The following is a 19,271-nucleotide window of genomic DNA, read 5'->3' on the forward strand; positions in this document are numbered from 1 at the left end:
TGGGCAGAAGAATGGGAGGGTGGAGGAGTGGATGGATGGGAGGTAGGGGCTGGAGGAATGAATGGATGGGAAAATGAGTTAAGTGGGATGGCGAATGGATGAGAGGTTGGGTGAATGGATGGGTGGGCAGAAGAATGGGAGGGTGGGTGGATGGGCAGATGAATGGAAGGATGGACAGACGGATGGGAGAATGAGTTGGCAGGGGCATGAATGGGTGCATGAGACTAGGTGGGTGTGAGAGGGATAAAGGAATGACATGTATGTCCAGGGAGTAGACAATTATCATCTTCCCTTCTTTCCAAAAGACACTTGAGCCCACCCCTGCTGGGTTGTATGAACATCAGTCTCTCTCCTTCCTTCAATCCTGTAGCCAATAAAGTTATTGTTACAGGAACCGACCCCACGCCATCCGATGTCCCCATCTTGGCAAACTTAGAAATGAGCAAATTTCTATCGAGCAATTTGTGGAAACAGCACAGTACCTAGGCTCAAGTCCCAACTCTACTACTTACTAGCTACGTGTGCTTGCGGAAGCCAGGACACCAGGCCTTCATATCCTGATGAAAACGTAGACAATTTCAGTGACGCATGGGAAAATTTATAAACCACTATGGGTTAGCCAGTTGACTATTGGCTGTTACTGTTCTCTCTTGAAACTGTGTATTTTTTGTTTTTGAAAGCCTAAACACATGTTTACTTTGTTCATCAATGTATCTATTACTCTGTCTGGTCATGGCAGACACTCTGTGTATTCTTAAATGACTAATGAATGAATGAATAGAATCGGTGTTTGTGCTTCCCTGCAAACAGAGAGAAATGAGGTCCTCCACATAAGAGATGAAAGGAAAGTGATAAGAAGTCGACTTTCTCCATAACATATTTCTATTTCTGAATCTCTGGCTGTTCTCCAGTTTTGAAAGATGGCACCTCTTTACCTTGCCGGAGCCAAAGCCTTCAACTGGGCCAGGATGTACTCAGCTGAGTTCTGCCAAGCAGAGAGAAACCACGTCCCAATCAATCATCACCATGCCAAGTTTCAGCTCAACGACAAATGAGACGGCCAAGTTTCAGAACAAGTGACACTTAAGGATGGCAAAGATTAGGAAGCCCAAAAGCAGAGGGACACGGCTTCCAGAGACGCGCCTTGAACACCGTCTCCCTCAGGGAGGAGGAGCCTGGCCAGCCACCCTGGCACAGCTCAGGGAAATGTTGAGCCACAAAAGTTGTTGTGAACCAGCAAATAAAAAAACGGAAACCCAAACAGGATTGGTCCAAAGAAACCAAGTCTTGGCCTTGGCTGAAAACTGGAGCAACCTGTCCAACTTGGCTGGAGATATGGGAGCCCTCAGATCTCAGCTCTCCAAAAACAATGGGGAATCCAACCCACATATCACTGATAGGGGAGGCGTGAAAGGTGCCCATGGGCTCTACCTCCTTGCAGGAGACCACTCCCACCTTTCCCAGGCTCCTCCCTACCCAGAGGACAGCGAGACTCAATGCGGAGTTGCAGAGGGGAGAGTACTCCGGGGTCCACAGAAAAGAGGAGGAAGTGAGGAAGGAAGCACTTTATGGAGGGCCACCTATGGCCCCTGCCTGCCAGTGTTTAAGACACTCATTTAATCCTCACCACAACCTTGGGGGTCGTGTCCTTTCATGAACTCTGTTTTAGAGACAATATCAATCCTCAGAGAGGTTAAGGTCGGCCTGTTTATTCCATCAACAGTCCTTGTGGTGCTAAAGTAACATCTGTGCATTAAAAACAATCTTAGAAATATAATGGTACAAAGAAGAAAATCAAAACCTTTCATAATCCAAAAGAAACTCGCCTTTGGTAATCTGTGGTGTGACATTCTTGGAACTGTTTCCCAATCCCAGCTCTAACACTTCCCAGCTGTGTGACCCTGAGGGGACTTCCTTGCCCTCACTTCCCAGCCTTTTATACCTTTATATAATGACGATGTAACCACTCCTCCTCCAGAGGCTGTTGTGAGCATTTAATGAGTTCATATGTGAAAGATGCTTAGAAGAGGCTGGGTCCTTGGCTGGGCGTTGTGGCTCAAACGTGTAATCCCAGCACTTTGGGAGGCTGAGGCAGGTGGATCACCTGAGGTCAGAAATTCAAAACCAGTCTGGCCAACAGAGTGAAACTCTGTCGCTACTAAAAATACAAAAATTAGCCAGGCATGGTGGCACACGCCTATAGTCCCAGCTACTTGAGGAGGCAGAGGCAGAAGAATCACTTGGACCTGTGAGGCAGAGGTTACATTAAACCAAGACCACATCACTGCACTCCAACCTGAGTGACAGAGTGAGACTCTTGTCTTAAAATAAAATGAATAGAATAGAATAGAATAGAATAGAATAGAATAGAATAGAATAGAATAGAACAGAATAGACTGGGTCCAGAGTGAAAGTCTATAAATATTCACTCATTATAATCGCTCTGGCCACACACATATTCTTCCATACTTTACAAAATAGGGATTAAACTGTATACACTGGTCATTCTTACTTTCACTTAACAGTATGGCATGGCTAGGCACAGTGGCTCACACCTGTAATCCCCCTGTAATCCCAGCACTTTGGGAGGCCAAGGCAGGTGGATCACCTGAGGTTAGGAATTTGAGACAGGCTGACCAACATTGTGAAACCCTGTCTCTACTAAAAATACAAAATTAGCCAAGCGTGGTGGCATGCACCTATAGTCCCAGCTACTCGGGAGGCTGCGGCAAGAGAATCGCTTCAACCTGGGCAGTGGAGGTTGCAGTGAGCTGAGATGGCACCATTGCACTCCAGCCCAGGCAACAAGAGCAAAACTCCATCTCAAAAAAAAAGCAAACAGTATGGCATGAACAGCCCTTCAGAGCACAAAACACTGTTCCCCAACGTCATCTCCAAGGGTGGCAGAATGTTCCACTGAGTGACGGGACCCTCCTCTATTTGAGCAGCTCCCTATCATGGAGCCATGCCACACTGGTCACGTGGTGCCACCTCCAAAAGACTCGGTCTTGATTTACATGTTGTCAAATGCTCTCCAAATGGCAGGACCAAGCTATACCCCTGTGTTCCACCAACACTAGATTGAATTCAGATGTGATGCTGGGCTTGGGTCGGTTCTGCCACATCTGGCTCTGTGTCCTTGGCACTGGGCTCATGATGGTGCAGGTGTAAAGATGCCTGTGTCCCACTGGGAGAGGCACTATTGTCCCTATTTTGCAGAAAAGAAAACCAAGGTTCCGAGGGGTGACATCACTTGCCAAGGGTTACACAGCAAGGCCAACAACTGAGCTGTGACTTGCAAGATGAACGGCATCCCCAGGTCAAAAGCCTCTGAGGCGGCCGGGCACAGTGGCTCATGCCCAGGCCCCTGTGCCGTCTCCAGGCCCCTGTGCCATCTCCAGACCCCTGTGCTGCCTCCAGGCTGGGATGCAGGCTTCTTTTATCTCCTTAACAGAGAGAGCGCAACAAACTTCAGGCTGATCCCAGAACTCTTCACACGCCCCCACCCAGAAGCACCCTCCAGTGTAACAGGCAAGGGAGGGGTTCAGGGCCTCAAGGGAATCTGCCTCTGTCAAGCCCCAGGAAGGGGACGATCAGCTTAAGTCACCCCAGAGAAATGGTAACAATCACAGTAACAACAGCCACATTTACATCTTCTGCGTGAGGCAGGACAGTAAGGGCTGGCCACAAGCATCAATCTTCACAAAATCGGGCAAAGTGCTGTTTTGATTTAAACGTCACAGTTGAAGATGCTGAGGATCAGAGAGGCAAGGTGACTTGCCCAAAGTCACACAGCAAACAGGCAGGGAAGCTAGGAGGAAGCTCAGAATTGATTCTAGCGCCACATCATAACCACAGTGCGGCCTCCCGAGTGTAGCCACATTGTAACCACAACACTGGGCCTGTCCAGGGAGAGTGACTAAGAGGGGTCTGCCCAGGGAGGGGGACTAAGCGGGGCCCGGCATTCACTCACTTATCCTTTCATTTGCTCAGCAGGTATTTTTTGTTATTGTTATTTAATTTTTTTTTGAGACGGAGTTTCGCTCTTGTTGACCAGGCTGGAGTGCAATGGCACAATCTCAGCTCACTGCAACTTCCGTCTTTCGGGTTCAAGCAATCCTCCTGCCTCAGCCTCCTGAGTAGCTGGGATTACAGGCACCCACCACCATGCCCAGCTAATTTTTGTATTTTTAGTAGAGATGAGGTTTCCCCATGTTGGCCAGGCTGGTCTCGAACTCCTGACCTCAGGTGACCCACCTGCCTCGGCCTCCCCAAGTGCTGGGATTACAGGCGTCAGCCACCGCATGCCTGCGGCTCAGCAGGTATGAACTGAACATCTACCCTCCGCAGGCCCTGTTCCAAATGCTGGGGACACAAAGATCATTCCTTACCCTCAGGGACTTCGCATCTGTTGGAGGGGACAGAAAATAAACAAGGAGACACACAAGAGAATCCCAGTTTGTTACAACAGCCCTGAAGGAAATCTACAGGCAGCTGCCACCATGGTCAGGGAGGGGTGGTCGGGACAGGCCTTTGTGAGGAAGGAATCTGAGCTGAGAGAATGAGGAGGAGCAGCTGTGCAGTCACAGGTAGAGTGGCAGGCAGGGGAACCGCCAGTGCAATGGTCCGGAAGCAGAAAGGCGCCGAGCTTCCCTCAGCTCCTCCCAGAGGCACCACCGGCCTCCACCACCCTCCACCACCTGACCCAGGCTGGCTGGAGTTAACTCTTCAGTTACCCGTGCACCAGTCAAGTCCCTCCTCTTCCCCATCCTTCTCCCCAAGTCTTAGGTGTCTAATTCTGGCTCTGGTATAGCCTGTTTTTTCTTCTTATTGATGCTTTCAGACAAGCAGTTTTCCAGTCAGGTCTTGCTCTGTCACCCAGACTGGAGTGCAGTGGTGTGATCATAGCTTGCTGCAGTCTTGAACTCCTGGCCTCAAGTGATCCTCCCGCCTCAGCCTCCAGAGTAGCAGCCTCCAGACTGCAGTTGGTGCCACCACACCTGGCTAATTTTTAAAATTTTTTTGGAAGAGATGGAGTCTTCCTACGTTTCCCAGGCTGGTCGTGAACTCCTAGCCACCCAAAGTGTTAGGATTACAGACGTGACCCACTGTGCCAGCCCTGGTGTAGTCTGTTAGTATGAAAAAATCGGTAAGCTATGTGGGAAGAAGGGAAAAAATGCATCACGGGGGAAGCAGAGAGAAAGGGGAAGAGAAAGAGTGAAGTGGAAGGTGAGTGTGGGGGAGAGAGGGAGAAGGGAGAAGGAAGCGTTTCAGCCCCGCCCTCCCTGCTCTGCTGACAGGCCCCAGAGACACCCTGCACTGCAGCCTGCTGCGGTCCCAGCAGCCCCACCCACCAGGGCACCAGGAGGGGCCCCAGGAGCGCTTGGCTTCCCCGCCTTGACACCCGCCCCTTTCCCCTGCCACTTCCTGTGCTAGTCCTGCCTGCACCCCTCACCACTTCCTCTGCATGAGAGGCCACCATCCATCGCCATCCAGCTGAGGCAGGCTTGCAAAGAAGGGTTATGTTCCTGGGCACAGAAACCACAAGGCCAAGAGCAGACACCGCATTGAAGCGACCATGGACTGCCCAACAAACCTGTTTGTCTTTCTCTCTGTGCCGCAAGAGAAAAGAGACAGACTCCTGGCCAGAAAGATCTGGGTGCGAGTCCCAGTCCTGCCATAAAAAAGCTGTGTGACCCTGAGTAAGTCACTGTACCTCTCTGGGCCTCTGCTTCATCAGGTGTAGAGTGAGGATATTCCCCTGCCTTTCATGGGGATAAGAGAAGAATAAATGATGGACAGGTAGCAACTGAGCAAAAGTCAACTCCCTACTCATCTATCTTCTTCACTTTGGAACCCACAGGGCCTTGCACAAGTAGGTGCTCAATAGACAATCTAAAGCTAACACTTACGTGACTTCTTCCAGTGTCCTAGACTAAGTGGTTTCCATGGATTATCTCATTTCATCTTCCAACAGCCCTATGCGATTGTACCATTACCATCACCATTTCACAGCTTAAGAAACTGAGGCAGAGATAAGTAAATTCCTCAGCATCACACAACCTGCAAGAGGTAGAGCCAGGCTTGAACTGCAGGAACTCCTCCAGGTTCCCGGATCACCTCTGATCCCCAGCAGACACGAGCTTGCCTTCCTGTCTCATCCTCTCGGCTCTCTTTCCACCTCCTGATTAAGGATGCCCTAGACTCTTCCATGCCTCCCATCTCACAAACATCCCGTTCTCGGGCTGCTCACCTACACTCCCTCGGCTCCAATTTGGGTTCCAACTATAGCTCTGGCCTTCCCTCCCACACCTGCCTGGTTCAGTCACCAGGGTTGGCCACTCTGGCTCAGCCTCCATTCAGCATGGACCTCCTTAGTCTTGAGCAGCCAGGGATCCTGGCTCTGGCACCCTGCAATTGTGTCACCTCTTTGGTCAAGGCCTCCTCCCCCATCAAAAGAGAGTCCCTCTCTAATGTTACATGGGCTGACCTGGTCAGGCTCTGGGGGACTTAAGGCAGGCAGGACATTTTTTGAGGTCAAAACTGCCAAAGTCTAAATTCATCGGCTTGGCCTTCAAAGCCCTCTTGACTTGGTCCCTGCTATGGTCTGAGTTTCTGTGTCCCTGCAAAATTCTTATGTTGAAATCCCAACCTCCAAGGTGATAGCATTAGAAGGAGGGGCCTTTTGGGAAATGACTAGGTCTTAATGAGATTAGTGTTCTTGTAAAAAAAAGAAAAAAAGACCGCAGAGGCCGGTGTGGTGGCTCACGCCTGTAATCCCAGCACGTTGGGAGGCCGAGGTGGGTGGATATCTTGATGCCAGGAGCTTGAAACCAGACTGGCCAACATGGTAAAACGCCATCTCTACTAAAAACACAAAAATTAGCCAGACGTGGTGGTGCATGCCTGTGATCCCAGCTACTCTGGAGGCTGAGGCACAAGAATCACTTGAACCCAGGAGGTGGAGGTTGCAGTGAGGTTGCACTCCAGCCTGGATGAAGGAGTGAGACTCTGTCTCAAAAAAAAAAAAAAAGAAAGAAAGAAAGACCCTAGAAGGCTAGCTCTCCTGCTGTCCCTCCTACTACGTGAGGTCACAGCGAGAAGGCACCATCTGGGAAGCAGAGCAGGCCCTCATTAGACACCAACTCTGTGGGAGCCTTGATCTTGGACTTCCCAGCCTCCAAACTATGAGAAATAGAATGTTTATTGTTTGCAAGCCACTCAGCCTATGGTACTTTGTTGCGGCAGCCCGAATGAGCCACGCCCCAAATGCTATTGCGGACCTGGCCCAGCCCTGGCCCATGCCCACTTCCCAAATCCAATGACCACTGGGATTGAGGAGGCAACAGTAGAGGTCAGATCTGTCATGCCCAACACAGTAGTCACTAGTCACATGTCACTACCGAGCACCTGGTATGTGGCCGGTGCAGATGGAGATGTGCCATAAGCGCAACACCCACCGATTTCAAAGACTGCATGAAAGAGAATATAACACATTGCTTTAATTCCGCTTTACTACATGCTGAAGTGATAAATATACCATTAAAATTCATTTCCCTATTTTTCCTCTGGTTTGAATGAGGTGACTAGGAAATCTGCCATTGCCTGTATAGCCTGCATAACGCTCCCTTGGACAGCATCATTGGCCCAGGCACAGAAGGGACCAACTTATCTGTTTTTGTTTTGTTTTGTTTTGTTTTGTTTTGTTGAGACAGAGTCTTTCTCTGTTGCCCAGGCTGGAGTGCAATGGCACTTTCTCAGCTCACTGCAACCTCTGCCTCCCAGGATTCAGGTGATTCTCGTGCCTCAGCCTCCCAAGTAGCTGGGACTACAGGCATGAGCCACCACACCCGGCTAATTTTTTATAATTTTAGTAGAGACGAGGTTTCACTATGTTGGCTGGGCTGGTCTCGAACTCCTGACCTCAGGTGATCCACCTGCCTCGGCCTCCCAAAGTGCTGGGATTACAGGTGTGAGCCCAGCCCAGGATCAAATTATCTGATACTCACAGAGAAGACAGAAATCTGGGATTTTCTGTGAAATCTCTTCATTTAAAAATACTGGCAATCAAGTCAAATTTGGTTCAACCTCCGTGGTGGCCACACCGTGTGGCCCCATCCTCAGGCCACATCAGGCCCCCACATCAGGCCCAACGGCCAGCAGTCAGCAACCTCGGGCCTCATGAGCCAGCCTCTCTCCTGGCCTGGACTTCCTTCTCTCCACCTTATCACCATCCCGCCTGCTGTACCAGGTGGAACCTTCCCCGCTCTCGGCTGGCTGCCTATTTGCCCCTGTACAACTCTCATCGCAGGCAGCACGTTCCTGTCTCCTCCCCCACAACACAAGGGAAGCAGCAGGGGAGGCCGCCTTCTTATCCTGAGCACCTACTGTGGCCAACGGGATACCCGCTGTGTGAGTTACTCAGGCAGGTCTCACAACAGCTCCCGCGGGTGGACTCAGCCCCACTGTACTCATGGGGAAGCTGAGGGAGGCTGAGACAAGCCACTTGCCTGAAAGGACGCAGTGGCTAAATGGCACAGCCAGGATGCAAACCCTGGCTTCTCTGACTGCAAGGCCCAACTCTTTCATTGCACACCCAGAGACCTGACAGAGGAGGTCAACAAATACTGTCTGCCGGGCTGAATAAAGGGACGCTCATCTGCACAAGGCAGTGGTTCTCAGCTGGAGCCATTATGCCTCCCTCCCCCACGGAGCACGTGGCAACATCTGGGGACACTTCTGGTTGTCACACTGCAAGGAGGCGTTCTGGCACCCAGTGGGTTGAAGCCAGGGATCCTGTGAACACCCTAGAATGCACAGGACAGCTCCATAACAAAGAACGACCCCGCCCAAAATGCCAGTAGTGCCAGGTGAGGAAGCGCTGGTATGAGGGCTATGCTATCAACACTGAAGTATCCCTGCCTTGTCCCTAAAGTTGTAGTGGCGGGTCAGGAGCTTCTCCATCTGACACCAAGAGCATCAATCATAACACCTCATCGTCATTTCCTGAGCCCTTCCTGGGTGAGAATCAGACGCTAAACATATCACCTCAACTCCCCTCAGCCCTGTGGCCAACTCCATTTTGCAGACACAAGACTCAAGTTCAGAGAAGGAGGTGGTCGCCTATTTGGGGTTCAAACAGGACCAGGACTAGGACCAACATCCTACTGAACCCCAAATCTCTTCCCTTCACCACTACCCTGTTCCACTACCCTCAGCAGCAGGGGGCCTAGGAGTGACCACCCAGGGCTGTTCTGGGGGCTATGGGGTGACAGCCTCTGGAGAAATCCCCTAGTCTAGGTAACTTTGGGAGGCCAGGCCATGGGAGAGTCCTGGATGGAGGGCAGGTCCGTCTGTTTGTTTCCATCCCTTCCCCCACGGCTCGCTTTCGCATCAGCCAAAAAAAATTCCCAGAACGGCCAGTGTGAAATCAGACCCACAGGGCTGCGGGCACGGCCCCACGCAGAATCCGGGCCCCCGTGAAGGGGGTCATCCACAGGAAGTTCAGACCCCCTCGGATTGGGGGCTGAGTCACGAGTCAGAAACCCACTCACAATAGCATGGACTTGGGTTTAAAAATACTTGGCTGAGCGGAAACAAGGTTACTGCCTGGGGCCAGATCTCTTTCCGGAGGAGGAGGGGAGCACTGAGACCTTCCCCATCCCCAGAGGAAGTGGAAACCCAGGCTTTCAATCTAGTAGGCAGGAGAGGAGGTGAAAGGAGAAGGCTGTGGCTCAGGGATGGGCAAGAAGGCCTGGGAGGGCTCCTACCTCACTTAACCTGGGCTTCCTCTCAACCAGGCAGGGAGGGCAGAATGTCACATCATTCCTAAAGCCAGCACACGGCAGAGGCACCCAAGCTCTGAGCAGCAGCTGCCAAGGCCCCCTGTGCGCTTGAGGTGTTAAGAGGACTTGGGGATTGGCCCTCAGCAATAGCAAGAGACAAAAGGGACCTGTATTAATTTATCTCATTTTATTTTTAAAATCACCCTCAAATAGGCATATGCTTTGATCTAGTAATTCCCTTTGAAAGTCCAGCCTAGGCCGGGCGTGGTGGCTCATGCCTGTAATCCCAACACTTCGGGAGGCCGAGGCGGGCAGATCACCAGAAGTCAGGAGTTCAAGACCAGCCTGGACAACACGGCAAAATCCCATCTCTACTAAAAAATACAAAAATTAGCCGGGCATGGTGGCAGGCGCCTATAATCCCAGCTACTTGGGAGGCCAGCGCAGGAGAACTGCTTGAACCTGGGAAGTGGAGGTTGCAGTGAGCCAAGATCGTGCCACTGCACTCCAGCCTGGGCGACAGAGCAAGACTTCGTCTCAAAAAAAAAAAAAAAAATACAAGAAAGTCTAGCCTAAAAAGTAAATTAAAATACAGCAACACCCGGGTGCAGTGGCTCACGCCTGTAATCCCAGCACCTTGGGAGGCCGAGGCAAGCGGATCGCTTGAGGTCAGGAGTTCAAGACCAGGCTGGCCGATATGGTGAAACCCCGTCTCTACTAAAAATACAAAAAAAAACATTAGCCGGGCGTGGTGGCACACACCTGTAATCCCAGCTACTCGGGAGGCTGAGGCAGGAGAATCACTTGAACCCAGGAAGCAGAGGTTTCAGTGAGCTGAGATTGCACCACTGCACTCAGCCTGGGCGACAGAGTGAGACTCTGTCTAAAATAAAATACAGCAAGAACTCTACAAAACTGTTCATCAAGATACAGTCAGCTCTGTGAGAACCCTTATTTTGAACCTGCCAACTTTGCTCCAACACCATCGACATACCAGGGAGTGATTCTGCTATAATATTAAGGTCATGTTTGGTTACATATAGAAACAGCAAGTGAACGCCATAGATGAATGCAGAAAACTGCACTGAGCTGACTCGGGTGCTGAAGGAATGCACAAAACACACAGGCGCACACCTCTGACATCCATCAACCACCTCTAAGCCACACCCATGTGCATCTGCCATCTGATTGCATGCACACCTCCTTCCACAGCGCCCCACGCTGCTGCCTTCCCAGCACCCACGTCCACCCACGTGGTGCATCTTTTTTCAGGTAAGATGCCTGCGTACTGCAGCATGTGTGTATATTTCTTCTCCGTGTAACTTGCGTAAAACTGCACTATTGGTTTTGAGATTCTGAACTTTCTTTAAAAGATGCCACTGATGAAGTTTTTGAGTGCTGTGCCCTCAATCCCATTTTTCCCATAAGGCCTCTAGTTTTCACTGCATGATTTTATATAGCTCTGTGATTTTTACAAAGACATAATTGTCTTCTATTATATAATAAGTAAAGCACCTAGCACAGTGCCTGGCATACGATTATTTAATCTATTTTAATTTTTTTTTTTTTTTTTTTTGAGACAGAGCCTCGCTCTGTCACTCAGGCTGGAGAACAGTGACACAATCTTGGCTCACTGCAACCTCCACCTCCCAGGTACAAGAGATTCTCCTGCCTCACCCTCCCTGAGTAGCTGAGATTACAGGCACCCACCACCATGCCAGGCTAATTTTTGTATTTTTAGCAGAGAGCGGGTTTCGCCATGTTGGCCAGGCTGGTCTCAAACTCCTGACCTCAGGTGATCCTCCCGCCTCAGGAGGTGGAGGTTGCAGTAAGCCAAGATCGCGCCATTGCACTCCAGCCTGGGTGACAGAGCAAGGCTCTGTCTAAAAGAAAAAAAAGAAATAAAACACTACAGATACATATGATTAGAATCAGGCAGGAAAAAAAATTCATCACAACATCAAAAGTCTAGAAGGAAATACATCAAAATGTCAACAGACATTGATGGAACCCAGGGTAATTTTTTTCGGTTTAACTGTTGCTATTTGTTTGGTAAACTCCCAATTTTGCAAAATAATACATCTTTTAAGAGTTTAAAAAGGCCGGCTCGGTGGCTCACGCCTGCAATCCCAGCACTTTGGGAGGCTGAGGCGGGCGGATCACAAGGTCAGGAGTTCAACACCAGTCTGGCCAGCATGGTAAAATCCCATCTCTACTAAAAATACAAAAATTAGCCGGGTGTGGTAGTGCACACCTGTAATCCCAGCTACTTGGGAGGCTGAGGCAGGAGAATTGCTTGAACCCGGGAGGCAGAGGTTGCAGGGAGCTGAGATCGCGCCACTGTACTCCAGCCTGGGTGACAGAGCAACACTCTGTCTCAAAAAAAAAAAAAAAAAGCTTAAAAACAACAAAAAATCAAAACCAGAGCAATTTTCTAGTTTTGTTTTGTTTTGTTTTGTTTTGTTTTGAAACAGGGTCTCAGGGTCTCACTCTGTTGCCCATGCTGGAGTGCACAGGCGTGAGTGCAGCGGCTCACTGCAACTTCTGCCTCCCAGGCTCACGTAATCCTCCCACCTCAGCCTCCTGCGTAGCTGGGACCACAGGCGCCTGCCACCACACCCAGCTAATTTTTTTTGAGATGGAGTTTCACTCTTTCACCCAGGCTGGTTTGCAGTGGCACGATCTCGGCTCACTGCAACCTCCACCTTCCAATTTCAAGCGATTCTCTTGCCTCAGCCTCCGGAGTAGCTGGGATCACAGGCGCCTGCCACCACGCCTGGCTAATTTTTGTATTTTCAGTAGAGATGGGGTTTCACCATGTTGTCCAGGCTGGTCTTGAACTCCTGACCTCACCTGATCTGCCTGCCTCGGCCTCCCAAAGTGCTGAGATTACAGGTGTGAGCCACTGTGCCCGGCCAATTTTTTGTATTTTTCATGGAGATGGGGTTTCATCATGTTCCTCAGGCTGGAAAGCAGTATTTTTTTTTTTTTTTTCTGAGATGGAGTCTTGCTCTATTGCCCAGGCTGGAGTGCAGTGGCACAATCTTGGCTCACTGCAAGCTCCGCCTCCTGGGTTCATGCCATTCTCCTGCCTCAGCCTCCTGAGTAGCTAGGACTACAGGCGCCCGCCACCACGCCTGGCTAATTTTTTCTATTTTAGTAGAGACAGGGTTTCACGGTGTTAGCCAGGATGGTCTCCATCTGCTGACCTTGTGATCCACCCACCTCAGCCTCCCAAAGTGCTGGGATTATAGGCATGAGCCACCACGCCCGGCCAACGAAGCAATTTTTAAGAAGGATACCAGGCTCCATGGCTCACGCCTATAATCCCAGCACTTTGGATGGCTGAGGCAGGAGGATCACTTGAGCCTAGGAGTTCAAGACCAACCTGGACAAGAGAGCGAGACCCCATCTCTACAAAAAATTTAAAAATTAGCCAGATGTGGTGGCGTGTGCCTGTAGTCCGAACTACTCTAGCGGCTAAGACAGGAGGATCCCTTCAGCCCAGGAGTTCGAGGCGGAAGTGAGCAATGATGGTCCCACTGCACTCCAATCCTTGCAACAGACTAAGACACTATCTCTAAAAAGAAACAAAAAGAAGCAGAAAAATCATCTCAGCCTGCTAACCCAACTCTTTTCGTTTCTCCATGTTCCCTGTCCACAGTGGGTGCATGAGTACCTGTGTTGCTGCTGCTATGACAGCAAGCACACTCTGCTAAAGTCAGCTTTTCCCACTCAACCTATCATCTTTTACCCTTTCCACCTCCTCTTCAAAATGAAGATTTGCAATGATAAGAATTTTGAAACCATATAGCTTGTTAACTTTACTTCATTTTTTTGTTTTGTTTTGTTTTGTTTTGTTCTTTGAGACAGAGTCTCACTCTGTTGTCCAGGCTGGAGTGCCAGTGGCACAATCTCGGCTCTCTGCCACCTCTGCCTCCCAGATTCAAGCAATTCTCCTGCCTCAGCCTCCCGAGTAGCTGGGATTACAGGCTTACAGGCGTGTGCCACCACGCCCAGCTAATTTTTTGTATTTTTAGTAGAGATGGGGTTTTACCATGTTGGCCAGGATGGTCTTGAACTCCTGACGTCAAGTGATCCACCAGCCTCGGCCTCCCAGAAGTGCTGGGATTACAGCCTGCTTTGTATTCTAGTAATTAACTAGGAATGGTTTTCTTTTGAAACCTATTTGTAGGAATGGTTTTCTTTTGAAACCAATTTGCATTCACATAGGCATTGGGTGAGAATGAGCTTGACTTTGCACAAAATCAATCCTATCCTCCTCTTTTTCTCCTGAGGCAGACAGATTAAGGCTTATCAGGGAGAGGAGGAAAGAGAGGTTTGATATCTCGGAGACCGCTAACTTGAAGACTCATCAGGAAATCTGGAATCAGAGAGTCCTCTCCTGACACCGTTGACAAATTCAGACTTCCAAGGCCCAGAAAGACCTCAGGAAGCCTTCAGCACTTAGGCTGTCAGAAGAACAACAGTGCTGCTGGCAGTCCCTCCTCAGCGCCCTGCCAATTGCTTTCTCAGGTGCCGTGTCAAAATGGAATCTCTGGTTCCAGCCATAGAACCAAGATGGAATTTCTGGTTTGGGTTACTTCAGTGACCAGGCCAGGGAATAACCAAGTAGGCAGGAGTCGTGGTCCTTGACTACAAGGGTCTTTAGTAGAAGCAATACCTGCTTCGACTTCAAGCAGGAGGGGTGAGTAAACAGCACCTCTTGAGTAGGCAGCCTGGGTGACAGGGATCTCTGATCCAGGATGGGTCTTCCTTAGCTGGTGACTAAGGAAAGAGCGTTCAACTGAAGCCCAGAGTCCTGGGTTCTAGTCCCTTCTCTTCTCTGGGCACCAGGGCATACAGGGTTGGCTTAGGTCAGAGCATGCTAAGGCCAAGAAAGTAACAGAATAGACTGTTAGGTCTATCAGCCATCACACCACTCTCTTGGTCTGGCTCTCCCTTAATTAAGAGAAAATCGTGGATTCAGAGGTAGAAGGAGAGGGCTGTGGTGGAGCCAGCTCACAACTTAGAGAATTAAAGTCACTTTTTGTTGTCGTTTTTGAGACGGAGTCTCCCTCTGCCCCCAGGTTTGAGTGTAGTAGCACGATCTCAGCTCACTGCAACCGCTGCCTCACGGGTTCAAGCAATTCTCCTGCCTCAGCCTCCCGAGTAGCTGGGATTATAGGCATGCGCCACCACACCCGGTTAATTTTTTATTTTTGCATTTTTAATAGAGATGGGGTTTCGCCATGTTGCCCCAGCTGGTCTCAAACTCCTAACCTCAAGTGATCCACCCACCTCGGCCTCCTGAAGTGCTAGGATTACAGGCGTGAGCCACAGCGTCTGGCCCTGGAGTCACTTTTTTAAAAACTGACTTTCCACATGCTTTGGAGAACCAAGAGGACACAGTACAGATTGTGAATCGGATGAGCTCCTTTGTATGAAACTTTCAGAGTAGCAGGGGAGTTATAAGGAACTAAAGCAGGAGGAAACACAACTGAAAATGACAAGAGAAAATCTTACCAGCACAAAAGCAAAGTTCTGCATTTAAGTTTAAAGGAAGATGAACCCTGTGAAGCCAGGATATATTTCAGGGAACAGGACAAGAATGCAATTGAAAGCCCCTAACGGAGAAAAAAAAAAAAACCCATACGTTTGTTTTGTGTTGTTTTGTTTTTGAGATGGAGTCTCACTCTGTGGCCAGGCTGGAGTGCAGTGGTGGCATCTCGGCTCACTGCAATCTCCGCCTCCCGGGTTCAAGCAATGCTCTTGCCTCAGCCTCCTAAGTAGCTGGAATTACAGGTACGCATCACCATTCCCAGATAATTTTTGTATTTTTAGTAGAGACGGAGTTTCATCATGTTGGCCAGGATGGTCTCAATCTCCTGACTCGTGATCCGCCCGCCTCGGCCTCCCAACGTGCTAGGATTACAGGGGTGAGCCACCGTACCCGGCCCAAAAAACCCATGTTCAAAAGCATACACTAAAAACACCAACTGAGCCTTCTGGAGAAAGTGGGTCCCGTGGCGAGCTGACCAAGGGTCCAGCTGCCCTCACGGTAGTCAGAACACAGCTGCAGGAGCAGGCTCTAAGACAGTCAAGGACACTGGCAGTGTCCAGGGAGAGCTGCAAGGCTGAGGACCATTCTCGGGTGCCACTAGGAGGAAGATGCAGCTCTGAGGAGAATAAAGAAAAGGTGTGCTGAGGAGAGGGTGAGCTAGCTCCCCTCAAATATGGGCAAGGCCCTCAGGCAAAGGAGGTCAGCAAATCGGGCAGTCCAAAAGCACTGCCTCTCGGAGCACAAGACCTCTCCCCACCCCGAACAGGAAGCGTGGGCTCAGAGAAGAGGTGGTAAGGTAACAAAAGAGGCACCAGGCCAGGCTAGTGGCTCACGCCTGTAATCCCAGCACTTTGGGAGGTCAACACGGGTGGATCACTTGAGGTCAGGAGTTCAAGACCAGCTTAGACAACATGGTGAAACCCCATCTCTACTAAAAATACAAAAATTAGCCAGGCGTGGTGGCATGTGCCTGTAATCCCAGCTATTCGGGAGGCTGAGGTAGGAGAATCACTTGAACCCGGGAAGTGAAGGTTGCAGTGAGGGCCAAGATCGAACCACTGCACTCCAGCTTGGGAAACACAGACACCGTCGCAAAGGAAAAAAAAAAAAAAAAAAAAGAGGCAACAGGTGGGCCTAGTTGGTCTCAAAATTGCCACCGCTCCAGGTCAGGCAGGGTGACTCACGCCTGTAATCCCAACACTTTGGGAGGCTGAAACGAGCTGACTTCATGAGCTCAGGAGTTCAGGACAAGCCTGGGCAACGTGGCAAAAACCCAGCTCCACAAAAAATAGAAAAATTAGCTGGGTTGTGGTGTGTACCTGTAGATCTAGCTACTCGGGAGGCTGAGGCAGGAGAATCTCTTGAGACCAGGAGGCAGACGTTGCAGTGAACCGAGATCGTGCCACTGCACTCCAGACTGGGCAACAGAGGGAAACCCTCTCTCAAAAAAAAGAAGAAAAAGAAAAAACTGCCACCACTCCAAGCCTCTAGGGCAGTACTTCTCAAACCTATTTGCTTAGGGATCACCTGGGATCTTATTAAAATGCAGACTCTAATTCAGCAGGTCTGGGTTGGGCCTGAGATTGTTCACTTCTAACAAGCTCCCAAATGATGCTATTGTAACACTGGTCATCTAGGAACTACCCTGGTAACTAGGTGATAGACTACTTTCAAGTCAGAGGAGAAGGCTGGAGAAGGCTTCTCTGTGGTCCAGCCTTATAGAAGGGCAATCCTAGGGTCAGAGTGGCCTACAAGCTACAGGAGCCCCAAGGAGGAGGATAGTGGCTTAGGAGAGAGGTGGTCTCCTGGAGGTATACGCCAATTTAACAAGAGGGAGTCTCCAGTAAAAATTTTCTTAGGGGAAAGGGGGGAGTCAAGCTGTAGGTGTTCGCTCCCTAAAACAACTCAGCACCTCAAAATTAGCTCTCAGGAGCAGAAACTAAGGTCTTGCTGCCACACTTCTCTAGACAAAATCAGCTCTGCCCCACCCACTCCACAAAAGCTCTCTGCCGAGTCTTCCTCTAGGGGAGAGGTGACTGCAGGCTGGGAGACTCCCCAGCTGTGACTCAGACCGACGGAATCAAATCTGTTCCCCGAGGCTCAGCATTCACCAGATCCTGACCTCCCCCTCTGCCTGGCCCCAACCCACCTTTCCAAGCCCCACCTCTCACTCCAGGGGCCATCCCTCGTCCACCCCACTTCCCTGTCTCTGGCTCATCTTCAGATGTGTCCCCAGCTCCCAACCCTTCCAAGCGCAGCCGAGTTTCTCGGTCCACATCGCCTCGATATTCCCACAGCATCTGTATAGTCTCTCTTAAAAAAAAAAAAGTGTGTGCCCCTATCGCCGTTTTACGGAAGGTCCCTGGAAGGTTCCTCGAGTGGCCCTCTCGGATGCTGAGGTCCTGTCAGCGCCCCTTTGTCTCCCCGTGCGGCGCCGAGCGCAGTGCAGGACACACAGGAAGTGCTCCGAAACAGGGCTAAGGTGGGGGCGGCAGCCGTGCCCGGAGGGGGCGCCCAGAGCGCAGGGACTCGGCCTGGCCGAGTGACGTTCCCCCCAAAAAACAAGAGTCACCAGCATGAGGGCCAGGGACCTCGAGTTCAGAGCCAGGCAGCCCTCGGAGCCGGAGCCAGGCTGGCCGGGTCCCGGGCGGGCATCCCTTCCTTCCGGAGCCCCTCGACGCGGGTCCGGCCACCCACCTCAGCGCCCTCACCTTGTAAACCTTGCCGAAGGCGCCGTCGCCCAGCTCGCCCACGATCTCCCACACCTCGTTGGGGTCCAGGTCGCGCCGGACGTGCTCATATTCGCGGGACTTTCTCTTCTCGAAGGTAGACAGGCGCAGGATGCGGCGGAAATTGGCAAAAGCCATGGCCGGGGGCGCGGTGGCGCCGGCTCGGGCTCGGGCTCGGGCTCGGGCTCGGGCTGTGGCTTCGGCGGCCGCGAGGAGAAGGAGGAGGAGGAGTTGGAGGACGCCGCGGCTCTCGGGGTTCTCCCCAGACCCGCCCTTCCCTGCAGCCCGACCCCGGTCAAGTGTGCCCTGGGCAGCGCCGCGCCGGGAGCACCCGGAACCGCGCAGGCGGCGGCGTCCCCGCCCCCGCCCTGTCAGGTCCCCGGGGCCGCCTCCCTTGTGCCGGCCCCGCAGCCCCCGCCCGGCGCAGCCCTGCTTGCGAGAGCCTCGGACCCGTTCCGGGGGACCGTCCCCGCGCCCGCCCAGCGGCCGGGCTCCACCTGCCGCTCCCCGGCAGAGCCCCGAGACCCCCTAATTGGCTGCGGGCGCTCCCCGGCTCCGCCCGTCGCCGCAGGGCACTCTGGAAACTGTAGTCCCCGCACACCACGCGCCGCGAGCCGCGGGCTGGGCTTTGGAGAAGCTTCGGGGACCGCTGGGTGGGACCGCTCATGGACTCAGGAGCCAGCCCGCCGCGCCTTGTGGCTCCCAGAACTTTTGTGGGAGCGAAGGGGACGGCGACTTGGCATTTCGCGAGAGCCCACGGATCGTTGTCAGCGCCCAGAAGGTGAACCTGCACTTGTTCATTTAATCCTCCCGCAGCTATCCCGCGAGGCTGCCCTCGCCCCCACTTTTACTATGGGGACGCCCGCAGGCGAGGGCACTCGCCCCGGGCACACACGCTGGCTGCTCGTCTGCTGCGGGTTCCTCGGCGCGGTGCTGCCTCCTAGTGTGCGACGGGCAGCGCCTGTGGAGCCGCGGCCAGTCCCTGCAGGCCCCGGCTTCCTGGCGCGGTCCTGCTTTCCAGGGCCTCCCCGTCCGCGATCCACAAACCTGCCATGATTAAAGAGCTGGAAGAAAGAGCTCCTTTGGCAGTGATTTATCTTATGCTTCATGATGGGTTTGCAGATGTATTTGCATATTAAAAACTTTATTCTAATTTTTAATGTCCTGGTTTCAAAAAAGATGAGTGCACTACAT

At 51.6% G+C, this 19,271-nt stretch overlaps 1 protein-coding gene across 1 annotated transcript in view; it reads right to left on the bottom strand.

Annotated features, from left to right (window-relative positions):
- Positions 1 to 18,580, bottom strand: part of STK10 (serine/threonine kinase 10) — a 151,023-nt gene extending 132,443 nt beyond the window's left edge. Inside the window, exon 1 of the mRNA XM_028849917.2 lies at positions 18,060 to 18,580. Coding sequence (XP_028705750.2) covers positions 18,060 to 18,215 — 156 coding nt within the window. The 5' untranslated portion in view covers positions 18,216 to 18,580. The remainder of the gene's footprint in view (positions 1 to 18,059) is intronic.
- Between the last annotated feature and the right edge of the window lie 691 nt (positions 18,581 to 19,271).

Source organism: Macaca mulatta, chromosome 6 (assembly GCF_049350105.2).
Source record: "Macaca mulatta isolate MMU2019108-1 chromosome 6, T2T-MMU8v2.0, whole genome shotgun sequence".
NCBI lineage: Eukaryota > Metazoa > Chordata > Mammalia > Primates > Cercopithecidae > Macaca > Macaca mulatta.